General features: G+C 34.2%; 1 protein-coding gene across 8 annotated transcripts in view; it reads left to right on the top strand.

Annotated features, from left to right (window-relative positions):
* Mipol1 (mirror-image polydactyly 1) overlaps positions 1-18,267 on the top strand; it is a 268,040-nt gene that overhangs the window by 97,802 nt on the left and 151,971 nt on the right. For all 8 annotated transcript variants that reach the window (XM_090345136.1, XM_090345140.1, XM_090345141.1 and 5 more), the window contains 2 exons: positions 719-752; positions 1,012-1,182. In XM_090345136.1, the coding sequence (XP_090201262.1) occupies positions 719-752; positions 1,012-1,182 (205 nt within the window). The remainder of the gene's footprint in view (positions 1-718; positions 753-1,011; positions 1,183-18,267) is intronic.

Genomic DNA, 18,267 nt, shown 5'->3' with positions numbered 1-18,267 from the left:
TCATGGCCATCTAAATTAAATTTCAATTTTTAAGATACATCATTTACTATTTTTCTGATAATAGTGTCCTTCAGTTCATCAGTACTAAGCATTTCAGTAAACACTAACTTCTAAAAAGAGAACACATCATCTTTTAACTGAAAGACTATATTATTTTAAAAAGAGATCATAGCACTCATTTCAAAATGTGGTTCAGTTTGGCCAGCCTTTCTGTATAGCATATTTGTTTTAGCAAATAGCAACAAGAGATTTTTAGGTCAAATTTACTGTAATTATTTGTCACTGCTTTTGAGAGAACAGATAAACTTTGAAATAAAAATACTTGTTTTACTTGTGATGACATCCAAAAAAAAGATAGAGAGAAGAAATACTGTTTCTGACAATAATTGAAAGTCCAGGAATAAATATAATGATGAGAATGAGTACTTCTATCACTGGGGAACTTTCTTCATCTAAGCACATATGAACAATTGATCCTTGTAGTCATATATAGCAGTAAACATTAATAACTTAACAGTCTGAAGTCAGTGCAGAAGATATAGAGCATTATTGAAAGATGGAGTCGAGCAGGTGGCACTTTAATATGTTCAGTGTCATGGTTGACTCTAAAGACTAGTCGAATGAAATTACTTGAGGTTCTAAAGATTTAAAAAGCGAACTCATTTTGCTGCACTAAGGAAATGCTACTGATCAGGCTTTCTGTGTCCCTTTTTTCTAGGCTCGAAAATATTAACCCTGAAGAAAATGACATGGTAAGCCATTCTCTGAGGAGATTTCTTGATGTCAGTCTTATATCTTAGAGGCTTAAGTTCAATTGAGTGGGTTTCAAGAACTAAGATGTGGGAAAAAGAAGAATTGACACACTAATAATGTACATCTTTGCTGCAATATGAAAATTCAATAACTTCACTCAGTCAATTTACAATTCACATGTGCCTATTAATTAAAACCCTATATTAAATAAAATATATTAAAACCTCATGTCTGACTAACATATAATGGTGTTGGTAGACATTACAGGAATTACTGAACAGAATAAACAATGCAGACACAGGGATAGCTATTCAGAAGAATGGAGCTATAATTGTGGATAGAATCTACAAGACCAAGGAATGTAAAAAGAGAATAACTGCAGAAGAAATGAATGCAGTGATAGAAGAACGAGATGCTGCTTTATCTCAGGTAATTGCATGTATTTGTAAAAGCATCTGCTTACCCTTCTGCCCTCTTTTTTAAACCATGAAAAAGTGACTTTTACTTAATAATTCCTAATTTACATCACTTTTTAACCATATGATTAATTCCATGTTGATTGGATATATTAAAATAATTGTGTTTTCCCTAATGCCACTTTTCAAAATATGCACCCTTTATAAAGCCTGTCTTCTTAGTAAAATAAGACGATATAAAAATGAAATTGTCTTTTTTAAAATAATCGTTTTCATAAAAGACTTGCAGTGAGAGCTGAAGCTATGTTTTGTTTTGTTTTTTTGCCAGTTGGGGCTTGGACTCAGGGCCTGAGCACTGTCCTTGGGCTTTCTCAAGGCTAGAGCTTTACCACTTGAGCCTCAGCAGCACTTCTGGCTTTTTTTCTATGTATGTGGTACTGAGGAATTGAACCTGGGTCTTCGTGCATGCTAGGCAAGCACTCTACCACTAGGCCAAACTCCTGGCCCCTGAAGCTATGGTTTTATTACTATGTTTTTATTACTGTTTTGTTCCCAATGCCTTGTGCATAGTAAACATTGATAAGTAGGTCAAATTTTTAGTATATCCTTTTCTGCATATTATTTACATCTCATGGTCTAATTCAAACATGATTTCTTCCCGGAGGCTACTGGTTTCACTGCAGTCCTCCCCAATGGCAACAGTGTTACTTCCTCACTACCCAGTTAAACCACAGGGCCTAGAAGGTATTTGCTCAATCATAGTTTTATATAATCTTTCCTTGTCCTCCCTGAACACGTCCAGTGTCAGACACAGCTCCCTGTGTATGTTTGTTACAGTCATGCACATACTCTTGTATGGAAATCCTTCATAAAGTTTTAGGGTCTTTCTTGCTCTCTTTCTCTATTCATGTAATAATGCCTACATATCTGACCCTTTCAGTACTAGCTCTTGTTTCTAAACTTTACTTTATTCATTTTATGTCACATACTACTTCTGCCATCTACTTTATGGTTATATCCTTTATTTAGTACTGTCGATGTCAACTTCAAACATTATCTTGTTCTTTTCATCTGGTTTTCTATAAAACCTCATGTATCATTATTTCTTAGTAATACAAAACTTGTTATAAAAGTGAAATTATCTTTTTTATAAAGTTATAACTTTTGTAGGAGACTTGCTGCAGAAACTATAGTTTAGGAAGGGCTGAAACTATGGTTTTATTACATGTTTTCATCTGGTTTTATTCACATTGTAAAACCAAAGGTTAAATTCATATTCCTATATTCTGTACCTTGTCAGCTTTACATGGTAGGGAAATAGTGTACAGATTTGTTGACTGTATCTTCATTTCATGATTACTGTCTTCAAGCAGGCCCTTAGTGATGGCTGGCAATCTCCTTTGTGGTTTTTTTGTTTGTTTGTTTGTTTTGCTAGTCCTGGGGCTTGAATTTTTAGGGCCTGGGCACTATTCCTGAGCCCTGAGCTTCTTTTGCCCAAGATTAGCACTGTACCACTTGCGCCACAGTGTTACTTCCAGCTTTTTCTGTTTATGTGCTACTGAGGAATCGAACCCAGGGCTTCATGCATGCTAGATAAGCCCTCTGCCACTAAGCCACATTCCCAGCCCTGGCAATCTTCCTGCTATTTATTAGTCCATCTATTTTCCCATCTGGTCAATTTTAACTCTTCTCTTTCTCTTAACCCTAATCAAAAAGAGAAATTATATTTAGTACCAGTGTTTCACAACTGTAATCCTAAATTACTTTAGAGGATGAGATTTGAAAATGAAGCTTCAAATCTAGCCCAGGCAGGAAAATGTATATATTAACTCCATTAACCACCAAAATGCCAGAAATGGAGCTGTCACTCAAGTGGTTGTACACTAACTTTGAGCACAAAAGCTCAGGGAGAGTCCTAGGCCATGAGTTTATGGCCCAGTATACACAAACATGCACATGTACACCCACTTGCATGCACGTGTACGCATGCACATGCACACATGTGCACATACACTTACACACACACACACACAGAATTTGTGCATGTTCTCAGTCATTTCACCATATAGCAGCCTACCTGCACTTAAGGTATGTCCTCTACCTTTGTACCTTTTGCTTCTTTTTTATTTTTCAGGAGCATTTCAATTTCAGTACTATTTTTGCATGTTCTCAGTCATTTCACCATAAAGCATCCCTCCTACATTTATAATGCATCCTCTATTTTTTTACCATTTGATTGTTTTGTTGTTATTTTTTAGTATATATCATTATTTAAAGACAACATCTTAACTTCACTACAATTTCACATCTTTTTCTGGTCTGCTCCAAGTGATTGCTTAACTCATTGTTTATATACTCTACTACTTCATAAAATGTTGCCAATTAATTCCTTTATTTAACTGTCCAAAATGCTGTTACTTGTAGAGACTCTGTGGCATTTTGGTCAGTCTCTATACACGTAATAAATTCATCCGTATACATTGATCAAGACTTCCCAAATGAAAGCTGAGTATTCCTATATTCTAGTGTTCTAATGTTCTCAGCATTGTAAAACTGGAAAACTTCACTCCTCCTCAAATTTTTCATGTCTTTTCTGCATAACTACAAAAACTTACCCTTAAGCAGTACAAGATTTGTTTATCAGCCCCTTTTGCATACCTACAGTTTGGAAAATTACCATGGTTTGGAGAATAAGACTGGACACCTATTAAATCACCTTTCTAGTACTAATTCTACATGTCCTTATCTCTCTAAGTCTTCAAGATATTAGCTACTCAGCTCATTACTGTATCAACCCTGTGCTGCTATGCAAGTGAATTTTGTGTTCTGAAATTCTTGTCCTTGGTTAAAACATTCTTTGTAGATGTGGAGGTCTGACTTTTGTCTTTAGATTAAAGATGAAAACACCCAAGTGCCAGTGGCTCACACCTGTAATCTTAGCTATTCAGGAGGCTGAGATCTGAGGACCAAGGTTCAAAGATTAAAAGCTAACTTAGTTAGGAAAGTCCATGAGATGCTTATCTCTAGTTAAGCTCACCCCTCCAAAAAAAAAAAAAAGTAGAGGTATGGCTCAAGTGGTAGAACTAGCCTTGCGGGGGGGAAAGGCTACAGTAGTAGCCTTGAGCTGAAGAGCTCAGGGACAGCGCCCAGGCCTAGAGTTCAAGCCCCATGACCCACCAAAAAACAACAAGAAAAGACAAATCAATATTTGGTGATATTTTCCAACAAGTCTTTATATGTAAATAGGTATTATCTGATACATTAGTATACTTTTTATTTTATTGAGAAGCAGTTGTTGGTGTTGTGTTTTACTTAGCATATTTGTAAAACCTGGGGTACAGGAATTCATTTTGATTTTAGCTTACATTTTTCTTCCCTGCTTACTCCTCTAACTTTGACAGTTTTGAGGAGTACTGGTCAAATTGTTGTTAAATATCTGTGAATTTGGATATCTTCAATATTTTTTCACAATTAAACTGAAACTTTCATTTTTGAAAAGAATACCAAAAAGATTTACCCTTGATTTTAAAGCTATTATTCAGTGTTACAGAGTTTATAGCTATAGTACATGTCTTGTAAAGTACCAGGAAAATTGTCTCATTCTATGCAAATACTAGAATTCAGTTGTAATTTTTTCTGTTGAAATTATAATTCTTAGCCAGGCACCAATGACTCATGCCTATAATCCTAGCTATTCAGGAGCCCAAAATCTGAGGATCACAGTTCAAAGCCAGCCCAGGCAGGAAAGTCAATGAGACTCTGATCTCCAGTAAACTTGTCAGAAGAAGACAGAAGTGGCTTTGTGGCTTAAATGGTAGAGTTCTAGCCTGTGCAAAAGAAGCTCAAGGACAGTGCCTAGGCCCTGAGTTCAAGCCCCAGGACCATCAACAACTTAAATAAACAAATTATAGGGTTTTTTTTTTCATTGTCTTAAGTAGCTGTAAAAAGGAGTTGCCATTTATCAAAGCAGTTTATGAATGCAATATGTCTTATCCCTAAAATCAAGTTAAGTCATTTATTTAATTTGGCCTTATTTGTTTTTTCAGATAAATCCTTATACTTCTTTTTATAGCACTGTTGGAAAGTGGGATTTAGTGAGTGGTGGTTTTTTCCTTTTTAGTTGTTACAAAAGGGTAGCCTTGGGAACAGATTAATACAGTCTTGTGAAAGAAAGTAAGGAAATTCTCTCTTGGGACTGGACTAGTTAAAACAAGAGTGGTTTGTTATAGATTGGGTCTGGCTCCTTCAGATTTTCTGCTTTGTTTCTCACCATTTCATTTCTTTCCCATATGCCTGCTTGCCCTTTCACTTTTATGCTACACTATGACTCAATATAAGGCCCTCACCAGATTCAAAAAGATGTTTCTGCCGAATCTTGTATTTTTTTCAGCCTCCAGAACTGTGAAGGAAATAAATCTCTCCAAAATTACCTAGTCTCATTTATCCTATTGGAGCAATAGGAAAGTAACTTAAACAGAACTATTGTTCCCAGGAGTTAGCGGATAACTTTGTATAGTATTCACTGATTGGATGTCAATGAGCACCAGGAGTACTAGTTGAGGACAAGGCTTGTGACACCTCAATAAGTTAATTTTTGGAATGGAAATTGATATATTGAGGCTAGCTCCATCAGCCCTGGAACTCAGTAAAGCAAAGTATATTCAGAACACTGAGTTAATTAACATCCTTGTGCTAAAGACTTCAAATATAGCAGAAATGAAGGAATAAAGTGTTAAATTCTCTACATACATGGGTGTTTGAAATTGATCACACATTCAGTGTTAAGTATTTAGTGACTCTTGGATTGAGTTCATTTTCATCTGCAGATAAGAATGAGACATGTTTTCAGGCTTTAACATGGTGAGTTCACAAATAGTGTGCAAAGGAATATGCAAGCCCAAAACGTTTAGCATAAGACTACAGGAAGGCAAAGCGGGAACTAGCACCATTTTCCTTTCCAGGTAAAATTTCTTACCATTTTTAATTTTTTACCTGTCCCTGGTTTTTCTTACACTTTTGTGTGTTGTAGATGTTACTTTTTTCTTAGTATATCCAAGCAGAGCAAATATCATGAATGTCTGTTATCTGGACACTATACAGAAAGTCTCATCAGTAGTTCCTAGGAGTACAGTTCAAATATCTAAGTTCAACACGAACTCTTTTAATGTCTCTACTTTAAGCCACTGTTATTGTTTCAATACTTCTTAAAATTAATGTGGCTATATATGTAAGCAGAAAACTGAAATTGAAATTCTTTTAGAAAAAGGAGGGAAGAAGGAGAGGGAAAATGATAGAGCATGTGAGATTGATTGGAATGCATTATATACACATGTGGAAATGTCACTAAGAACTCTCCATGCTTTCGTATAGTTAATGTATTCTAATATTAAAAAGAAAATAGACAATTTTAACTTACAAAAAGAGAAAGAATATACATACACTGGAAAAATACAAAAAGCATGGAAGCACCCAAGAAATAATCATCAGGAGCCAGGCTCTAGTGGTTCACACCTGTAATCCTAGCTACCCAAGAGGCTTAGATCTGAGGTTCCCAGTTCAAAGCCAGCCCAGACAGGAAAATACATGAGACTCTTATCTCTAAGCACCAGAAAACTGGAAGTGGCACTGTGGTTCAAAGTGGTAGAGCACTGGCCTTGAGCTGAAGAGCCCAGAGTTCAAGCCCCACAACTGGCAAGAACAAAGACATACCATGGAGTTAAAAATCCTCAGCAAATCATTTTATAGGATAGAGGACCTCAGTGATTAGATACAAAATGAAGAACTAAACCAAAGAAGAAGACTGAATCTGAATACTGAGCTTCAAAGGCAACCCAATGAGAAAAATCCATGAGACTCTTAATTCCAATTAACTACCTGAAAAAACAGAAATGGGGATGTATTTCAAAGTGTCACAGCACTAGCCTTGAGTGAAAAGTCAGGAATAGCACCAGAGCCCTGATTTCAAGACCTAAGACCTACAAAAAGAAGAAAGAAGGAAGAAGGGAGGAGGAGAAGGTGTCTAGTCCAATAATAAAACAATATTCTAGAAAGACAATTTAGCAACATATGGAAAGTAGACTGATCTGGTGTTACTTTTTACTGTGCACTTTACTATGCTTTGTCCTGCTGCTCACTTGCCTGCCTTCTCCATCACGACGAATTAAAATACCATCTCTCACATGAAGCAATATTGATAAGCATTTGAAGGTTTTTTTCTGTTTTGATAACAAGCATTTTTGTAGCTAAACTTTTATGTACATCTCTATTTCTTTCCTTGTGAAAAGTTTGCAAGTATGAAAATAGTGTATGTAAACATTTTAAAATGGATATATAGTTCCAAACACCTTTCTTAGAAAAAAGATATACTTTTAAGTATAGTTTTCAATGCTATTCAGAGGACTTAACAGATATAATAATAGGGAATTTAGACTTTATTCTCTAAAAGTGTGGAAAATTTGAGACTTTCAAGTTTATTGGTAGTACAGGAAGTAGTAATATTTGGAAACCTACTGTATTTTAGGCAGAGTCTAAATAAACAAGAAATTAATAGAAACAAGTGCTGTGGAAGTAAAATTTTTCTTTTGTGCATATTTTTTTCAACTCTGCTCAAGGACATTAAGGCAGGTACACATGTTGCCTGGTTGTGGGGCCCTGTAGAAGGGTTTCTGTCAATCCTGAGTCCAGGATGCTTGTTACATTTGGAGTATCTCAAATGTGAGTGTGGTTTAGTCTTCCATACTCATGCCTGGCTGTTTGCCTACAATTTCACATTTAGCTATGGGTCTGTTTCACGTTGGTTCTTGTGTGGTCATGACATGTCATTTTCTTCATAGGCATGTCCAGTTGTCTTGACAGAGCACTATACACATTAATGACTATGTGCCTACTCACATTCCCCCATGGGTTGCCATGGAAACCTCGTAGTAAGTTATATGGTTGGGTATTTGTGGATCTCTTTCTAGAGTTTTGTGTTTCACTGATGTAGCGATTTTTATTCCTGTAATAAAGTAAGGCTTGATTTGTGATAGAATAAAAACTTAGCATTGATATTATTCTTTGATATTTCCTTAGTCATTTTAGTAATAAGTCATTTTCCAACTTGTCATTCCCAGACTCTAAAAATGATTTTTAAGGAATTTTGGCAGCATTCTTCTAAATATTGATCTTTTCATGGAAACTGTTAATTTTCTTTTGTCTACTAGCATAGATGCATCCTTAAGTTTTTGTTATGCCATACCTCAAAATATCTTTTTTTTTCAGTTTTTTTCAAGTAGATCTAGGCTTCCTGATGTTTTTTATTTTTTTTACTGTAATTCCTTCAATTCACTAGAAGTACTGCATTTCAGGTTGCCATTCCGAAAACTCTATTTATTGTCTTGCTATTTAAAATGTTTGCAATAGTTAGATATTTGTTAATTCCATTAAAACTGCTATTTTCCAATATTATAAATATAATTTTAAGCAATAGGGTACACAGTATTGCATAAATAATCCAATGTTGTTGAATTACATATATTCTTAGATATATGAATTACATATATAATTTCAATGTTGTTGTTTAGTGTAAACCTATCCTGTTTTGCAGAATAGGCAATGTTCTTTTAGAAATTAATACAGATAGGTAGCAAGATTGCAAGAAAGATGACTTTGAGCCCTGAACTCATTATAAATATATTTTAACTAGTTGAAGTCACTGTTATTGGAGAAGCTATATTATAAACTTTTTAAATGGAAGCATTTTTATTCTAAAGATGGAATTTTATGCAGTAATCTTAAATTATGTATTAGGATTCTTACTCTTTTTCCAATACTGTCACCTCACAAAATTCAAATTACCTTTGTTGTGCTTTGTCATTGAAGCTCTAATTTCATAAGGACAATTTACAGTTAATATCTTAATAGGTTATATTTATACTAAAATTTATCTTTAAAAATAAATGCATTTAGCCAAATAGCTTTCACAAATATTTCAGGAGACTATAAATATATCAAATAAGGTACTTGCGTTTAAAGTGTCAAGAAACTAATGTAAGAATTACATTCTCAACACAGTATATCAGGGTCTTCACTTTTCTGGAAATGACTCTTTCACTGTGCTTGTACATTTGCATACAGGTTTGTTTGATTAATTGCTACTTGACTCATCTATCATAATACTAAGCTCTAGGATCACTAGAGATCAAACTCCCAAACCACTTCCTGGAATTAATTTAAATATTTAATGTCAAAACCATGAAAAGACTTAGAGGAAAATGGTTTTTATTGTTAGTTAGTTGTAACCTTTTTCAGTATAATAATTTCTTGGAAAAATTCCAAAATTGAACATTAATTCATTATTTAGGCAGATATTGTAAAAATCACATTAATCTATTAAAAGTAGGTTAAATATATAATGCAAAGCTTTAAATTACAGTTTTAAAACTTTAAAGATACGTCTGCAAATCACCAACATATTAAAGAATTTAATACTTGTCTAGTATCTTGATTTTAATTATTGCCAGAAGTTCAAAGTATGTTTTCATGCTGTATTGATTAGTTAGTTTTGTAGTTAGGCATTGAAAGCCCTCCAACTTTGTTCTATTTTTGTTCTTGGTTCTTGTGTATCATTGGCATTGTACAAATGTTAGTCAGATTTTCAATTTCTATAAAAAATCTGATGGTGACATGTGGGAAGAAACGTGACCTAGAAATAATTTTTAATTCTCAATCAAATAAGCTCTCCATTTATTTACCTTTTCACACTGCTTTTGTTTTCTTTCTCTTTTTTTCCAGTCCTGAGGCTTGAATCAGTGCCTGGGCACTTCCCTTGAGTTTTCTCCAGACTAACCATCTACCTCTTGAGCCACACTAACACTTCCAGCTTTTCTGTGTATGTGATACCAAGGACTTGAACCCTGGGATTCATGCCTGCTAAGCAAACACTCTACCACTAGCCACACTCCCACACCTCACACTCTTTCTTGCATTAATAATGCACTGTCTACTTTAAACAGGAAGGTTTTTTTAAATAGTTAATATTCAATTTGCTCTCATCCTTTTGATACATTGACATACATTTTATATTAGTGTTCTTTCCAATAGTAAATTACCTTACAAGACATTATGAGAAACAAATATATACTGTTCCATGGTTATCTACAAATGTATCATTTTAAGTAAATTTTATTCATGTTAGAATGGATTTTGTTGTCTATTTCCTTAACTTAAAATAACCATCTCTTAGCAATTTTTTCTTCATCCCTCTCTGCTTTTCTGTCTTCCTTTCTCTTCCTTTTCTCCTTCTTTCAGTTTCTTCTTCTCTTTTCTTCTAATACATATCCTTATTCTTGCATTCAAGACTCACTTTTCTGGATATAGTTTTATAACACTCTTATTTCCAGTATATATTTGCTAAATATCAATGTAACATGATCTATGACATGGATATAATAGAATCTTTAGGGGATTTCATGTATCCCAGATATATTCTTCCTTAGCCTGTTGTACAGAGGCAACCTACTTTCCTTTGGATAGTTAAACTCAATTACAATCCCCAGCACAAAAACTTCTTCCTTATCTGTTCTTAAAGAACCTCTGGTAGCAAGAATGATGGAGACATGGTAAAATTAGTGACTTCCTTGACCATGCATTCATGTGTCACACACTATTTGCTGTGAAGTGAGTCCTTTGATCAGAACCATGTTGTGTAACGACCAGTTGTAGATAAGGTTTTCTGTTGAGTTCACAGACAGTACTTTTTGCAGAAATATTATATACAGGAAAGGCAAAATCCATATCCAGAGGAAGTATCTATGCCAGTATAGTATAACCCTATTTTTATCCATTTGATCACTGAGAGAATGCTGAGTGTTCAGTGTTGATCACTGTTTCTGGCAGTTGGGATGCTCAACAGGGCATATAGCCAAGGAAACCTTGATCGCTAGGAGTCAATGTATTGAGTGTCTGCCATAATCTCCATTCTGGCCATCACTTTGTTTATGAGCTTATTGAGAGCTTACAGAGATAATGGAGAAAAGACTGACTGGTATGCATAGAATGGTTTTACCTCCTCTACTAAGCTGGGCACTGGTGTTTCACGCCTGTAGTCCTAGCTACTCAAGAAACTGAGATTTGAGGACTGCATCTCAAAGCCACCCCAAGAAAGAAAGCCTGTGAGACTCTTATCTCCAATTAACCAGCAAAATCCAGAAGTGGAGGTATGGCTTAAATGACTGAGCATCAGCCTTGACACAAAAAGCCAAGTGACAGTGTGCATACCTGAGTTCAAGCCTGACACACATGCATAAAATATATCATCCTCGAAAGTGGCTCTGTGGCTCAAAGTAGGGCAGTACCTTGAACTTAATGGCTCAGGGACATTGCCCAGGCCCAGAGTTCAAGCCCCATGACTGACTAAAAAAATATCATCCTCTATGGTCACCATCTTTTATTGAGCATTGGCATGAAAAATAGATATTCAGTGTTAGCCTGTGAGCAGTACCTTTAATATATAAATTAACTTTCAAATGATTTTGATGATTAAGATAAAGGACTAATATTCTCTGAGGAGGAAAAAAGGTTATATTGGTAGGACTATTGAAAATTCTTAATATGGCAAAGACCTGAAGAAAGCAAAAAAAAATATGGACTCAGAACAAATACAGAAATAATAGCAAATATAAAGTTACGTTTAAAATTGAATAAAAGATGAAACTTACAGGTTCATACTTAATGCCTTTCATTTTTTATTTGATGTACTATCTATCCACACTAGGGGGTAGAAAGTTTAGTTTTGATTCTTGTGGTGAATAAAACTTTTGTAAGCATGAGAAAATCTAGTTAACAAATTAAAAAGCCAGGTACGGAGTCATACACCTGTAATCTCAGCTAGTGGGTTTGTGAAATGTTCCCATAGTAATGAACAAGTCTAGCAGAGAGACTATCATACACTGATAAAGATATCTTTTTTGCTAAAGGGTAATTTTAAGAAGGTAAAGAGAAGGTTGTAATACCAAAGCAAGCATTTTAAAGTTAAGAATTAAAGAAACCTACAACAAAATAACTTGTTATGGACATTGAAGGTAAGTAAGTAGAATTAATAGTTCGGAATAAATAGTTCAAAAATTGTGAGGCCATGGTGTAATTCAGGTAATCGCTGCTTGGTACACAGTTTTCTTTAGTATGTGGGGAAGCATTCTTGGATATCATTAGACCACAGTGGTCCAGAAAAGAACCATCTGAATCAGTGTTTATCAGACTACCAATGGTAAAGGGTCAATTTTCTTTTTTTGCATTTTTTATTGTTATTTTAAAGGTGATATTCAAAGGACCTAAGCCAGTTGAGGAGTGCATGCCGCCTCTTCCCTTGCTTTGTTTTTCCCTTCCAATTCTGGTGTAACTCATTTTCAATATAGTATCTAGCAGTGAATATCACTGCTGCATTTGTTCACTGTTTGTTGTGATTTCTGTGAAAGGCTAGTTTAAGTTTTTTTCCACTATTTTAGAGCTTTTGCTTTTCTAACATATTGACATTGAAATACAAAAACATGAAATAAATATTGGACATACAGAATCCAATGTTCTTATTATTGGGCTCAACAGCCACAAAATGGCTGACAAATTCCTGTAAAATGTTGATTTGTTTAGTCACAATTTTCATAATACTTTAAAGGCAGAAATGAACAGTTGAGGGCAGTTCAGAAACTTCTAAAGTGAAACAGTTGTTTAATGGAGAATTGGTGACTGGAAATAGTAATTCAGAACTAGGAAAAAAGAAGTCCTTTTTTTTCCTCTTCTGAAATAACATGTGAAAGAAGGAGCAATTGAGCTGACAAAATAAAAGGTTTAAGCTTAAGAACATGGAATTTTCCTGACAGTGATACTTCCAAAACATCAAAGTATCAAGATACTGTCAAAGGCCACAAATAGAAAAAAGTTCAAGGGTAGTAGGTTAGGGAATGCATTAAACCACAAGAATAGTACAGTTCTAAACTCTGAATTGCCTGACACCAGTGGCTCACTCTTGTAAACATAGCTATTGAATAGCCTAAATTTGTAAGGATCAAGAGTCAAAGCCATCATGAGTAAAAAAGTCTGACACATCCAATTAATCACCAATTTTTTTTAAAGTGGTACTATGACTTGTAATGATAGAGCAATAGCCTTGAACAAAAAAAAGCTTAGGGACAGAGTCTAGGTCCTGAGTTCAAGCTCCAATACTGGTACAAAACAAAAGAAACGTACGTGAGTTTATGAAATTAAATAGTCTACTTTTCATTCAGATTGCTCTTAAGTTAATCACCACTAAATGGTTTGAATGATATTCTTGTCCTTGCATGCATACATCAATAAAACAATTTCAGAAACATTTACATATGTAAATAATTAGCTTCTATAGAAATGTAGACAGTGTCCTGAGAATTGTTCAGAGATTCCAAAGCTATATTGATTGGTTCATCAGTTCCCAAATATTTACTGATTTCTTACAGAGAATGCTAGATATCATACTTAACATGTGAACTTTCTCAAAAAAAGACTCTTTAAAATCAATAAGATTCTTGTTGTTGATTCTTAGATTTTAACTCTGTTCAAATTATTATTGTAAAGATTACATATACAGGGGTACCTTTTTGTTCCTATTTTAATCTTAGAAACAGGAATGACTTCTATTAGTATTTAACAGTGTTTAGACAACACACATTATACAATCAGAAAATTAAGAATGAGCATTTAAGTAATTGACAGCTCTACTAGGATTACAACATTTAAAATGGAAAATAAATAGTTTGCAAACCAAAAGAAAGCGTCTGTGGTTCCAGGAATACAATAACTGAAAAAGAGCTTAATGAACTGTTAAACTGTGGCTATCATCCAGTGAACACTAAATCTATTTCAAGAACTCTGCTTGGTGTTTTAAAATAGTATGAAAAGCATCTCTGTCCTTTTGTGCAATAACTGCCAACTTAACAGTTAGGTTATACTGTTGTTTGTTTATGGATTTTGAAAAATCCATTGAAGCTTACTTAAGAACCAACTCATTACAATGGTATTATTTACAGAATTTTGTTTTCCTGACCATCAGCTAACTGCAGAGTTCAGCATTACAAGGTTACAACTGTTCAAAAGGATCAAAATACCATATTAGTCAGAGAAATAAAGGCATCATCTTAAAAATAAATGCCTTTGTACCACTGAGATTATAAAAAATGAATAAGCTTATCAGACTTCATTCTTTGAGTAATTTTATAATTATATTTAATTATTTCAATGATAAAGTATTATTCTACATTTTAATCACTTTCTGATTATTCATATTAGACTAGAGAAATTTAATACCTTTCTGATGTAATTTATAACAAGCAGAACAATTCTAGAATTTTTTACTCTTATTACATTTTGAAAGGATGTGTTATTAAGGAATTGCAACTTTTAACTCAATTCCTATAATTATAATCTTATCCATTTAGACACCAAAGAAATTATAAGTGACTGTCTTAAACATCCACAAACTATGAATATACCAGTGCAGCATTTCTAAATTTCATATACACATATTTGTTTCTTGTTAGTATATATTAATTATGCAAGTGATGGGTTTCATTATGATATCATGCATTCAATAATGTACTTTGATCCTATTCCTTCATTCTATTACCTTCTTTACTCCCCATACCTTTCTTTATTCCAGTTTCCCTTATATAAACATTTCCAATTCAGCCTGAACATAGAAAGTATAGTTATGAATCCCTAAAATTATAATTGACGAGTGAGCCTATTAACTCTGAGTTAAAATAGCCTTTATATTTGCCATTTTCTTCTTGTTAGATCTGTTGGTTCTGTCCTGGAGAAGACAGAAATACTAAGAAATTGTGGGATGCTGGAAAGGCTATTCCCAAAACATCAAAAACCAACATTAAAATTATTGTGTAGATTTTATTTGTAAATTTATAGGCACAATGCACCTACCACAAATGAGTGAAACCATGCAACCTGTATTTTTCTGGGTCTGGCTTATGTCACTTAATACAATTTTTTTCCAAGTCTTTTTATTTCCTTATAAATGGTACAATATCATTCTTTCTTATGGATGAGTAGAATTCCATTTTTATGATCTAATAGCCCACAGAGGGACATGTGGGCTGATTCCGTGTCATGGCTATGGAAAATAATGTGGCAGTAATTTGTACTGGTAGCTTTAGTGTGCCCTTGCTTGTGTTCCATTGGATAAAATAATCCAGAGATGGAAAGCATTATGGAATTTCCTCAAAACACTAAGTGAAGAGCTACCCTATCAACTATTTAATCTTTATTTAGGAGGGAAAATTTGGTTTGGCTCGCTTGAAAAATAGAGGATTCCAGAAATGGCAAAGTCACTAGTACCAGTCTTGCCATTTTCTAACAACTGTGAAGTTGGGAAAACAGCTTGGCTGCTTAGGAATATACAGAGAATACCTCAGTGATGCTCTGTCTTATGCTCAGCTCCCCTTGCTGAGTCAGGAAAGTACAACCCAGGCAGAGATGTGCTGGTGATAGCATAATATGTTTGAAAACTGTGTATATGTTTGGGGAGATGAAGGAAGTAGACATCTTTGTAGCAATTCACCTTCAGTCCCTGGCCACAGTTATGATATACCCAGGACTTTCATCCACATGATTTAGAATCATTGCTGTAGTGCTAAAAATTAAATAGAGAAGAAGTTAGGAGTTATGATCTAAACAGATGGGCATTGCTGAATACTGAAATATTCAATTGATCTTCTTAATGGTAAGGACCAAGCCTAATGCAATTGTAGAAATGTTTTCCACATTATTTGCTTTGGTAGTCATGTAACACATGTGGTTCTTGAATCCTTGAAATGTAGTTTGTACAAAAGAATTATTTATTTTACATATTATTTATTTTTAATTAATATGTAGTTCAGACAAGTATGCATCATAGCTACCGCATCAAACAGAGCAGCTCTAAAGTAAGGACCATCCCCTATAACAAAATTCAAAACTGGAACCAATCGCTAAAGAAATTGTAAAACTATGTATAACAGATCCAAAGATCTCCAGTAATAACTGTCTGCCACAAAAAAAGTCTGTACTGTTTTAGTGAAATAACACAATGTAGGCGCTATGTATTCATAGTTATCTCTAATTCAGTGAATAACCAATACAAGCAAATATGAAATGTTTCATTGTATTAGAACTTTCAGAAAAATACTTTAAGGTAATCATTGTAAGTTTCCTTACAGATTTAAAGATGTTCATGTACCAGCAAGGAAACTAAAACTCTACAAAGAAACTTATTGAAATTACCAAACTGTAAGTGGAAATTTCACTGAATAAGCAAAAGAGTGTTTATAAACTATACAGTAAAGTTTAGTGAACTTGAAGAAAGATCAGTAGAAATTATCCATGCTGTACATGGATAAATTAAAAAGTACATCTCTATCTATGGGACAGTATCAAGCTAGGTCACAACTGAATTCAGGGAGAGAAATAACAGACAGAATATAAGGCTGTAAATTGCTAAGCTTGGATAAAGCAAGCTTACAGATCAAGAATTGTATTCTTGAAAAAGAATGAAATTGCAAGGCCCATACTATCTGATAATTAAGGCTCTAATTTGATAATAGTCAATATTACCATATGCATATAACCATATGCATATTATATTAAATATACCAGTATAGAGTAAAAGTAGATTCTTTTTTGCTCAGTTGGATTTGAGTTTTGTTAAGTTGTAGAAATCTTTTATATATTACTACTTATTAGATGGATAACTTGCATAAAGTATCTCCCATTCTATATATTTTCTTGTCACTCTGTGGATATTATTCTCTTATTCCAAAGACCTTAACTTTGAAGTAGTCTAATGTATTTATATTAGTTTGGACTTCCTTACAATTGCTATTATATTCAATAAATCATTGACAAATCCAATGTCATGAAAAATTTGTCTGTTTAAGAAATTTAATTACTATATAGCTTGTAGGAATAAGTCTGATAATTTTTTCATAGTACTGGGGTATGAACTCAATCCCTTGCACTTGCTAGACATAAGCCTTGTTTCTGACACTTTTTGCTGTTGATATTTTTTTCAAATAGACCCTTGCATTTTATTCAAGCCATCCTGGAACATAATCTTATTTATTGGTTGAGATGGGATCTTGTGATCTTTTTCCCATCTGTCCTCAAACTACGATTCTCTGAATTTTAGTCCCCTGTATAGCCAAGGTTGCAGGCATAATTAATAATGCTCAACAGTTATTTTTCTTTTTGCTATTTAACATATTTTATTGTTATGATAAAGGTGATACACATGGAGGTTAAAGTATTAGAAATCATGTAATGCAAGTAGCAATTTGCAAGTTATTTTTGATGAGCATACATTGACTGTACTAAGTAATGAGATTTCCATATATCCACTTAATGTACTTTGGATATATTCAGCATGTTAGTGGTAGTCGTAGTAGTTGTAGTTGTAGAGGTGGTGGTGGTAGTGGTAAAAATAGTAGTAGTAGTAATATTTTGCCAGTCTTGGGGCTTGAACTCAGGGCCTGGTGCTGATCCTGAGACTCTCTGTGGTCAAGGCTAGCACTCTGCCACTTGAGCTACAGCAACACTTCCAACTTTTACTGAATAGCTTATTGGAGATAAGAGTCTCATGGACTTTCTTGCCTGGATGGGCTTAGAATGATGACCCACAGAACTGAGGATCTAGCCCTTTGAGTAGCTACAATTATATGCATGAGCCACCAGTATCCAGCACACTATGACTTATATATATTATTATAATTAATAAAAGGGTTACATTATATTCACCAGATAGAAGGTGCATTACTTCACAAACATTGATACCCTTTCTCATGTCCTGGTCCCCATTTCCCTCCTCCCACCCCCACCACTCATCTTGTTTTCCCCCCTTCCCTATCCTATTTCAAATAACCAAATAAGCATATGTACAATATATCAGATAACAAGGTGAAATACTCTAACAATATGAGATAACGAAGGGACAGCAAAAGAGATGAGAGATAACATAGTACCTTAAGGACAACAATCACTCACTATATGGCTTTGGTTTCTATATCCTGGAGGTCCTTTCGTTTAGCGTCATTCTGTATGGCCT

The sequence above is a fragment of the Megascapheus bottae genome, chromosome 14, assembly GCF_031878675.1.
Source record: "Megascapheus bottae isolate mThoBot1 chromosome 14, mThoBot2.hap1, whole genome shotgun sequence".
In the NCBI taxonomy this organism is placed as follows: domain Eukaryota; kingdom Metazoa; phylum Chordata; class Mammalia; order Rodentia; family Geomyidae; genus Megascapheus; species Megascapheus bottae.
This window is presented reverse-complemented; position numbering and strand designations above follow the sequence as displayed.